Source organism: Gymnoscopelus braueri, assembly GCF_963280865.1.
Source record: "Gymnoscopelus braueri genome assembly, chromosome: 10".
In the NCBI taxonomy this organism is placed as follows: Eukaryota; Metazoa; Chordata; class Actinopteri; order Myctophiformes; family Myctophidae; genus Gymnoscopelus; species Gymnoscopelus braueri.
Genome location: NC_137611.1, coordinates 40,039,980 through 40,051,407, shown reverse-complemented (window position 1 = coordinate 40,051,407; position 11,428 = coordinate 40,039,980). Strand labels below are relative to the sequence as shown.

Below are 11,428 nucleotides of genomic sequence, written 5' to 3'. Positions count from 1 at the left end.
TACTATGATCTTGGTAAACACATTTTCTTTGAATAAGGTTATAATGACACAGTTAAACTAAAACTCAACACTATTAGTCATACCAGTGATTAAAATATACACACAGTATAAAGGTCTATATATCAATGTGTGGCTTAAGTGATCAGAATATTTGAACTTAGAGCAGTTATATGTGTAAATACCAGGATATAAACATGAGCCACTATAAAAATGTCAAAACATCATATGACCATTTATGTGTTAGTTCCCCCCTTTTTACTCTTGTAAACTCCTACATTTATGCAGTTTTCTACAGACACATTTATCATACTTATAGACTTTAAATCTAATTTTCCTAGCAACAAACACGGCTGTACTTGGGCAGGTTGTTGAACGTTAATTCTGTGCGTCGTACAGCTGAGATCCAAGCCATACTACATATATTTGAGCTCCGTGATGTTGCCTCCATACTGGAAAGCTGACAAATTGTACTGCTTTATCTACCACATTACCTCGACCCGACCTGCTATGGCACTTATGAACTGAGCAAGTCCTCACCATTGTGACTGTGAGTTTAAAAAAAAAACACGGTCGGACTCGGGTCACTGTTTACAAGCTGTTTATGTACCCTCGGACCCCAACCCTCCGGCCCCAACAATGGCCTCCGCGACCAAATCACACATGTTGACGACCCCTTCAGGATTTTTTGGTACACCCGCCCAGAGCCTTCTATGGCACTGCACCCGCCTATTGTTTCAGTTTTTGAGAGGCTGCAGCCAGTGTGTGCAGTTCAGATTGATGTTGTTCCTGTAAGGATAATTATTAACAAGATATCGTCCATTATACACTCTCAGAGTTAAATTGACATAGATTTTACAATATAAATTGCGGTCCAAGTGATAGAAATGCCATTAAATGGGGGTTCGTAGCCCTAATGCATGTCAAACTGGGGGTCCTTGACATGAAAAAGTTTGAGAACCACTGCTCTATCTCCTCTCCTCTCTCCTCCCCCCCTTGCACTTTGGCTAATTAATATTGACTGGTGTAAGATATGTTGAAAAGGTTAAGAAATGTTCAAAAAGTTTACTTTATTGTTTCAGTTTTTCACTCCAGGATATTTGCAACACGTTGTCAGAAGCAGTATTGTGTTGCTAAAATACATAAATAAATACATTTCGGGGGCTGACACTGACGATTAGAAATAGTATTTAAAATTGTGTTGTTGTTGTTCACATTTACAGTATTTGGAATGGTTGTTGTGAAATATACCAGGGAAAGATTATATCAAAAAACAACTTTTGTTTTATTGACAAAGTTACACCGTATGGCTTTAATAAAGAATACATTTCCAAAGACCAATCTTGCATCAAAATAAAATTGAGAAAAATCCTGTTTCCACTGATCAATTTAACTTCAGACGATACCAAAACCTCAGTGTCAATAACGTTCTATGATTCTCATGTGTAATTTTAAGTTTCTTTTAAAGTTCTTGGAAATGTCATAATGAGCTCAAGATTCACGTGTATAGGCGTATTCAAAGAAAATGTCTTCCACTGTGTCACTGTTAGCTGTCCACTGTCTGTCTCTCCTACACTGTCTCCCTGCTAGCAGTTGTTCTCTTAGGTGGTTAAAGTTCGCCATCTAGTGGACAATTTGTGGAATTTCAGACTGTAAATCACGTGCGCGCCAATTTTTGGGGTGGTCTTTTTGTGGGGTCATTTATTAGGTCATTTAATTTATAATTATACATAATAATTATAATATAATAATTATTTGTCAAATGTAATTTTTTTTTTAAAGGGAACCTGAGGCAAAAGGACTGGTGCTCAAGCACCAAAAGCCCCCCCCCCTCCATCCTCACGTGCCTGAGTGGCAGTCAGTGTAAGTCAATAAGTAAATAAGTATGCATTACATAAACAAACATTAAGGAAGGCTCAACACCTGGAAGCTCTTTAATACCCAAAGCTTTGAGAGAATGAAGCTGAGATGTTGACACCCTCTGTTTGTACCAGGAATCAACCATGGAGACACAACTTGACAGGGACGTGCTTAGAATGTTAGAGGGGCAGTGGCTGAAGTTTCCAAAAGGGCACTTTTGGTGAAAATACAGAAAATAGCCGATCTCCAAGCTCACACTTTTGAGCTTTGAGATTGGCTATTTTCGGTGCGTGATGCCGCACTCAACTAAAGCTTTCAAGATTCAAGCCAATACTGGAGATGCAATTCTTTCAACATAAAATGCTTGCATTCAAGTTCAGGAGAGTTTGGAAAAGGCAATTCTCTTGAACGCTGCATTCAGGTACGGCAGGGCTACTCAACTTAAGATGGCTCAGGGGCCACTCAGCAAAATACCAAAAGTCCAAGGGGCCGCAAGCTAAAAATGACGGTCCTATTTTGGATTTTTCGATTTTGTAACACACACTACACATTGTTATTGTTATAAGAAAATGTACATTTTGACATCATATTCTTTTCACTGTACCTGTTCATTTTGTGTGTATTTCCAGTGGCATCAGTTCAGCAAAAGCTAAGGTATGGCAAGGTTAGGGTTGCCAACTCCCAGAGATTGAAATAAGGGACAAAAAAAATTGGGGGTCAAACCCCCAAAAAAACCCGAAATGCATAGTAAACTATGCATTATACCTGTAACAATTGACGCACCTGTATGTATGTCTGTTTGTTTTTGGAAAGAAATGTAGCAACCCATATATTTGAATGGAAATGTATATTTTTATCCTGTGCTTAATTTTTTTTTCAGATGGGTAGAAGGATAGTGGCATTTGAGGTACTTCTCTTGGAAATTCTGGAGGTGCTGGATGACAATGATTTCAAGAGGTTCAAGTGGTTTCTGCGACATTCTGTTAACCTTGAAGGCCTCCAGCCGCTCCCAAAGAGCCTTCTGAAGGACGCTGACAAGATGAAAACTGTTGGTCTCATCAAGCTGAACTACTCCAGTAAAGCAACTTGCATCACGGTGGAGGTTCTGCGGAAGATCGGAAGGATATCTCCTCTGCATAAGTTTTTAGAACAATGCGACATGCCTAAGGTATGTACACTGTCTAGAAACTGAATACAATGGTTGTTTTGTCTGAAAGCAGCCACTAGTTCAGTAAACACATGTACACGAGCACAACTCTGCATTACACATGATTTCATACACAGACACTTGGCAATGATTTAACTTATAATACACTGCAACCCCCAACTCACTCTCTCTCTCACACACACACACACACACACACACACGCACACGCACACGCACACAATGCTTCAAGACTAATGTGCCCACCACCATGTAACCACAGCTCGCCACAAAATACAGCTTATACAGTAGTAGTTATCAAATTCGCTATTTATTGTGTAGGTCAAGTAAAGTCAAGTAAAGTAAAGTGCCGTAAAGTAACGTTAGTACTCGAAAATAAATTCCACTCATGTCTGTCCCAATTGGTCCTTCAGCCATTCATCCCATAGTCACATAGACAACTATTGTCTGGCTATGCAAAACTATTATCACATGTCAGCCTCAGCCTCCCTGAGCAGTTTCTTTTACATAATGTTCTTTCTCTTAGACCAGGGGTTCCCAAAGTTGGGAACCCCGCGAAATTAGTAATTCAAAATATTTTACAAAAAAAAAAAAAAATCTACAGAATCAATGAAATACAATCAAAAAATGATTGCAAATGTTACAGTTTACCCATCTCATTAGGTACTGTAAATGTGATTGATTGAATTCTATAACAAGATTATTAACAGTACAAGTAGTAGGCCTACAGTCAAAAGTCATACTAAAGGTATAACACAATTCACACGTAAACATTTTTGTTTCCATTGTGGGCCGTTGTACTACTTGTTTAATATAGTAAATAAATTACTTATTTACTGTAAATATTTTGGTTGTTATGTGTCATTATGTCTATGTGTTGAATAGCCCTAGGCTTGATACATTACAAATGCACACTGAACGTGCAAGTTTATGTGCATAAATTAGCTCCAGGGTTAGGTGGGGTCGCGAGTCAATGGCCGCATTATTTTGGGGTCGCGGGCTGAACAGTTTGGGAACCCATGTCTTAGATCACTCAAGGCCTATGGAAACGTTCATGTTGTCCTCTCCCAGGCTCACTCAATAAAGGCCCTCTCGGCCCAGACTGCTGGCCTAGCGGTCCGGGAACTTATAGGCCCTAATGTAGCCCAACAGTGTGTCGCGGGTTCGAGACCTGTTCCCGACAACCTTTCCCTCTCTCCCAATTTCCTGTCCATCTTCACTTAAAAACTATCAATAAAGGCAGAAAAGCCTAAAACAAATCTTTAAAAAACATAATGGCCCTCTCAAGAGGGCATTTCATTATCAATCCTCTTGATGCAGACTGGTCTCAACTGCAAAACATGAATAAAATAAGTAATGACCACACCACGAAAACATGCATAGATTAAGTTAGGTGGAGAAATACGTAATATATTTACTGCCACTACATTTGTTACTTTTCCCTAGTATGTTACGTATTCAAAGTTTCAAACGTATGTATGCTAAGTGTTTGAAATTATGCTTTCTCATGGCAATAAAAATAAAGCTTGAATTGAATTTTTTTATCCATATAAGCGATTGATCAATGTTACTATCATCACTATAAGAGGTTTACACAGTGTCACTCGCACACACACACACATACGCACACGCACGCAATATTTCCAGCAGTTGGGTTGGCTACCTCTGGCAGCCAGATCAGTTCAACTACAGCTGAACCTGGTGCATAATATCTATATCAACAGCGCCCCTGTGTACCTCTGTAAGCTTTTTCAGAAGCATAGCGAAGCCCATTCCCACCTAACCAGAGCCAGCATAGCAGACCTGACCATGCCCACGTTCACCACTGCAATGGGAAAACGCTCATTTAGATTTGGAGGAGCAGTAAACTGGAACTCGCTACCCCTGACTATAAAGAGCATCAGCAGCCATCTCCTTTTTAAGATAAGGGTCAAAGCATGGCTTTTAGAAAATGTTGCAGAATAGTTTGGTCACTTATCCTAGCAATGCGATTCTATGTATTTATGCTGTAGGTAGTGTAGCTCTTGAGTGTATTATTTATTGCTGTACTGTCTGTCTGCCTGTATGCATTGTGTTGCAATGTTGTTTGTCTCAGACCTACAAGGCCCACAATAGAAATAAGTCGTACACACTTGAGGATCGTATCTTGGAAACTCTGGATCACGTGGAAGAAAAGTTCAAGCTTTGCCTTGGAGGCCTCAAGGCAATCCCATCGAAAGAGCTGCGTGAAGCTGACAAGATGGACACCGTCGACCTGATAATGCAGTATTACCCGGATGATGCAGAACAGACCGTGGTGAATGTTCTTCATGAGATCGACGAGGCTGAAATTGCACAGGAGATGTTTCCAGACACACTCAAAAGTACCGGTAGGTGAAGAATTAATGCTATTAACACTCCTGTAGATTGTAGTGGGAAATTCAAAAACGTAACGTTTGACGTAACGTGACATAACAGAAACATATTTTGGGACATTCTTCACCCGTTAACATTACAAACACAAGCAGTGCCCACAAGCCACATTTAATATGTAGGAGATGTACAGTATGTATACGTTTAGGCCTATATAAAACTGCCCAAGATATGTAATCAAACCATACTCAGAATTTGACGTTTCCATGACTGTACCATCAACAGGATCCAATAAGAAGAAAAGGAAGAGAAATCAAGAGGAGCCGAAAGATGACCCCAATGCTAGTACATCAACAATACCACATGACCCCGATGCTAGTACATCAACAATACCACGAAAATGGCTCCCAGTCAGTAAAAGATGGAGGCCTCAGTTAAAGAAGCTTGTAATCATGGATGACAGTAAAGTTAAAAAAGTTAAGAGTCTTGTGTTTGGGGAAGGTACAGAATTCCGCATAGGAGAGGGAAGTAATGGAGTTGAGGTCTTCTTGGGGTTAAGAGATGATGGCACTGAAGTTGCAGTTAAGAGAATGTCTAAAACCCACAACCTGTACAACGACCTAAAGAATGATGAACTATATCTACGTCTTCCAGAGCTTGATGATCCTTCGATTGTACGATACGTTGACTTTGTAGAGGATAAGGACTATGGGTACCTTGCTCTTCAGTTATGTGAAGACACACTGAATGAAGAATACATCACTAAACTTCCAGAACAGGAAAGGAAACAGCTTGCAAAACAGGTCCTCAATAGCTTAAGAATTCTTCATTGTCAGGATCTTAAAATTCTCCACCGGGACATCAAGCCTCAAAATGTCTTGATTGGTAAAAAAACAAGCAAATAATATCAGAATTATAAGCAACTATGTTTAATTTATTTTAATCTAAAACATATTATATTGATCTACCAACTTTCTCGCAGATATTCAAGGCAAGGCAAGATTGGCAGATTTTGGGTTAAGCCGACGAATAGACAAAGGAAAAACAACCCGTCACACAAGCGCTCGAGGAACACCATGCTGGATGGCAAAGGAGACTTTGGATAAAAGTGATGCTGCTTATAAAAGAAGCACTGATATCCAGGTTAGTTTTTTATCTGTGAGAACAATTGAATTCATGAGAAATACATAAAAATGTCTTAACAAATTTTCATGCTCATTCTTAAGCCGTCTGGGATGTTGATATATTACATCCTTTCTGGAGGACACCATCCTTTTGGCCAAGGCATTAGATGTGAAGTCAACATTTCGGAAGACAAGCACAACCTGGATCATGTTGATGATATGGTTGCTAAGAGTCTCGTTGAGTGGATGATCCATGGAGAACCAGAGAAAAGACCTACAGTGCAGCAATGCTTGGCTCATCCCTTCTTTTGGCCAAACAAACGGTACGTGTTTTTGTTCCACACATTCATTCATTCATTGATCTATAAACACTATTTCAGCATATTATGTTAATCTGTTTGATCGGACAGTAAGGTACTCATATATAATCAATATGTTTGAAGAGAATCAGAATCTACTTTATTGTCACATCACTGGTTTACAGGTGTAAATAAGTGGATAAAATGTGTTTTTGCATAAGCTCCAGCTTTTAGGGTTAACACCCTCAAATCAAACGTTAAATAAGCATGTCAAAGAGAACGTTAAAAAAAATCAAGACATATATATATACACATATATACACATAACATAAGAGCAGCACATACAGTATGTACAATACATGAGGTTACATATACACATAGCATAAACCAGCACATACAGTATGTACATGAGGTTACATATACACATAGCATAAACCAGCACATATAGTACTGTATGTACATGAGGTTACATATACACATAGCATAACACCAGCACATATAGTACTGTATGTACATAGGGCAGATATGTACATGATTAGACCTAACAATAGGGCAGATATGTACATGATTAGACATAACAATAGGGCAGATGTACATGATTAGACATAACAATAATAACACACAGGGCAGAAAGTACACAGTGAAAACAGATACACATGGCAGGTCCACAAGGACAGTAAAGCCTGCACAGAGGAACATATCGTTGCTGTCGGGCAGAAACCTCTTATCTCCATATTTTTCCGTAAATGAACGCCCTACTTGATCATACTACAGCGTCACACAAAACACGGCGCTAAGTGACGAGTTTTGAGCAGATCTACAAGCTTGTAGATCTGCTGCTTTTGCTTCTTTTGAATTTGAATCCTGAAAAGTAACAGTTTTGGACATACTGTATGAGGTTTCCACCCGACAGAGACGATATCCACATGAAGAGTAGACGCATGTTTTCACTATTTTCTTCCCAGGAGAGAGGAGTACTTGAGAAGGATTGGAAATGAAAAGGAAGTTGAGAAGAATCAAAAAGCTGAAGAGAGAGCATTAGACCAGTATGCTGAGCAGGGGCAGTTCAATGCATGGAAACAAAAGGTTAGTTTATTACTAATAATATGAGAAAATAGTATGACCACACTTTTACCTTTTATTTTTTTCTCATTATTTGATTCCTTCTGTTTATTTTTGATTCTTTCTTTATTTCTCTTAACATGTCTTTGTTTGTGAAATATACAAAAAAACGTTTCCAATGTAACTAAAGCATAATTTCAGGCTCATATCCATCTTTATCTTCTCTTCGTGTGTGTGTGTGTGTGTGTGTGTGTGTGTGTGTGTGTGTGTGTGTGTGTGTGTGTGTGTGTGTGTGTGTGTGTGTGTGTGTGTGTGTGTGTGTGTGTGTGTGTGTGTGTGTGTGTGTGTGTGTGTGTGTGTGTGTGTGCTTTTCCAGTTCCAAGAAGCAGATGAGAAGACCAGGCAGTTGTTTGAGGAGATGGATGGATATAAAAAGAAAAGAGGCCCTGATGGGAAGCCGATAAAGAAGTTCTACTCTGACAACTCATTTGGACTGCTGCGCTTCATACGCAACCTTCATGCACACTAGTAAGTTGAATAACATCAAAAGAAAGATAAGTCACTTCCATTCATTTATGAATAAAGACATATTTATTTTATTCTAAATGAGTAGAGCATTTCTCTGGATAAAAAAATAAAATAAAACAAAACAATACACACACACACACACACACACACACACACACACACACACACACACACACACACACACACACACACACACACACACACACACACACACACACACAGTACACTACAATGAGGGCAAGACTCATTGTGAAGACTCATAGCCTCACATGATTTTAAATTAAAATAATATACATTATCTAATATTGTCTATTAGGAGCCATGGAGCTAAATTAAATGATGTTTTACTATTTATTTTAGCAGACATCAGACCTTATGGCAGCCATAGTGATATTATTGTAATTTAATTTAATTGATTATGGTATCACTATAGTTGTGTGAATGTGGTCACCATCAGAAGTAGTGATTTGAATGAGCACTGCTTTGTGTTCACAGTCCAGAGGAAGCAGCTGGTATCAACCTGATGGAGATGTTTCCTGCTCTGTTTGGATACGTTCACAAGTTTGCCAAAGAACAAGGCTGGAACTCATCAAGGCCTGCCCTGAAGGACATGTCTGACTTCTGAATCTGTCCCAGAGGTGCGTTCACTTCCTGAACGCAGTAGAAGATACAGTATCAGCACCAGTGCTGCATCCACTAGACATTGAGAGTCATGTTCTATTGTACTAGCGTAAGAATCAGAGTTATGATCCATTCTACCAGTGTAAGAATCAGGACTAATAGACTTCAAGTGCCTTTTTTCCCCGATGTACTTTTTTATTGCAATTCGTTCATGGTTTTAATTATCTTTTTTATGTTTTATATACACCCAATGATGCAAACGAGCTAATTTAGAACAAAGTAAAACAAAAACATAATTACACAATTTATCTAAATTCAACATTTAAGTCCATATACAGTATCTGTATTCATCAATACGTCTCATTCGACTTCCAAAGAAACAAAATCAATAATTAATAGTAATTCACTCAAAGTGACACTGCCAAAGAGCCTTCTGGAGAACGACGACAGAATGCACATTCTCGTTCTGATAATGGATTTTTACCCCATGCCTGCAAAAGAGATCATGATGAATGTTCTGCAGAAGATCAACAGGAATGATCTAGTGGAGAGGATTATAGCTGAAATGTATAGAACGGGACATAGAGTACATCAAACAGAGGGTCAGACACACATATGTGCCTCAATTTAAAACCTAAAAATGAACACCTACAAGAGCGTTACCATGAGTCACAGCATCAGGGAGTAAAGTTATAAAAATACATAATAGAATTACCGTAGTAAAAATAAATTCAGTAATCACATGAACATGAGTTCTGCAACTTTGTTGCAGAGTTTGTATATGCTCCAAGCAGCAACACTGCCCCCATGGAAAGATGTCACGTTTGTCCCTTCAGGATAAGGGCAATAGGGCAAGTGAAGCTGGTGTTCCGTTACGCAGATTACGCATTATTTTATGTCAGCCCTGGTACCATTTGCAGGCAGGTGTGTGCCAGTCACAGGTCTGGTGTGTGACTGGCACCTGAGCATGGGCCTTGCAACTTTGACATCTGTCTTTGGTACCGTTGTGCAAATCTTGCCTGTAAATCTATGGTTCCTCAGTGAAGCAAGGGGTCTTGTGGTGTTGTTTTCCTTGTTGACTTCACCAGTCTCACAGAACTTGGTCCTAAGTTTGGAAATGGTACCAGGGCTGACACCAAATAATGCTGTCACTCTGCATTGACATTTGGGGAAAGCAAAAAACAGTCTTTGCTGTTCCGTGCACATAGTAATGGTGAATGGCTGTGTGCAAAATCAGATCAATTGCTCCAGGCACTGAGGCACTAACGGGGCAGAAGAGATTTTGGGCTTACCACCACAGGATTAGCGCAGAAGTGCAATTGGCTGCATTTATTGATTTGTTCAAATTATTTTCTTTTAATGAAAATTGTAAATTAAACAGAAAATAAATGTTTTCATTGCTTGTTTGAAAAATACCTCTTAAATAGTTTTGTCAAAACACTGGATTTCTTAATAAAATGTCATTGCATTGTGGTTATGAGTGTGTGACCCTGCTTTTTCCTTTACAAATGTCATAGTCATGTCTTTATGGAGAGATCTTAATACTGTAGATAGATACTTTATTTGTCCTTGCGGAAATTCATTTTGTGCCAAGCAGCCGTCAGGATGCAAAAAATCACAAACACATAACACAAATACAAAATACATAATGTGATATTTATGTCTTGTGTTGAGACATCATATCCAGCGATAGTGAAAATGTCTTTCTTTTTATGAAAGAGCTGCTCAGTATATAACAGTACTGCTACTACTTCTATTACTACTACTGTACCACAAACAATACTAAACCATTTAGAAGCCTAAATCTTTTTTAAATGACTTAAAAGATACTTTATAAAGATGATAATGTGCGATGTCCAACTCTATAAAGTAACAGTATGATCTGAATGGAAAAAAACAACAAAAGGGAATGGATTATGAAATATTGTTTTATTTATTTCAGGTGTATTACATAATTGTGTGTGTGTGTGTGTGTGGGGGGGGGGGGCTGCATGTGATAACAGAATGGGACGAGTGACATTCAGCTTGTTTCTTGTTTGACTCCTGAGCAGCTGTCAACTCCTCCACATTCTGGTGTTTACCTTCTCTTCCTAAAACACACACACACACACACACACACACACACACACACACACACACACACACACACACACACACACACACACACACACACACACACACACACACACACACACAGCTTGTTTATGAATGCAATTTGTAAAATGTTGACTTTTGTGTGTGTGTGTGTGTGTGTGTGTGTGTGTGGAGGTGTTGATGAGGACAGTAGAGAAGTGACCATTTTGGAAGTGGGAAGCCTCGATAATGTCCATACATTTGTTGTGAGAGGCCTGCAGATTTAGAATTTAGGCATTTAGCAGACTTAATCCAGCAGACTTAATCCAGAGCGATTTACTGTAAAC

At 39.0% G+C, this 11,428-nt stretch overlaps 1 protein-coding gene across 1 annotated transcript; it reads left to right on the top strand.

Annotated features, from left to right (window-relative positions):
• Positions 1-2,635: 2,635 nt before the first annotated feature.
• LOC308094243 (uncharacterized protein) lies at positions 2,636-10,481 on the top strand. The gene is made up of 9 exons (XM_080440771.1): positions 2,636-2,642; positions 2,738-3,025; positions 5,118-5,391; positions 5,660-6,259; positions 6,357-6,517; positions 6,601-6,821; positions 7,763-7,883; positions 8,236-8,387; positions 8,883-10,481. The coding sequence occupies exons 2-9, from the start codon at positions 2,738-2,740 to the stop codon at positions 9,010-9,012; spliced, it is 1,947 nt and encodes a 648-aa protein (XP_080296897.1). The 5' UTR covers positions 2,636-2,642; the 3' UTR covers positions 9,013-10,481.
• The last annotated feature ends 947 nt before the right edge of the window (positions 10,482-11,428 follow it).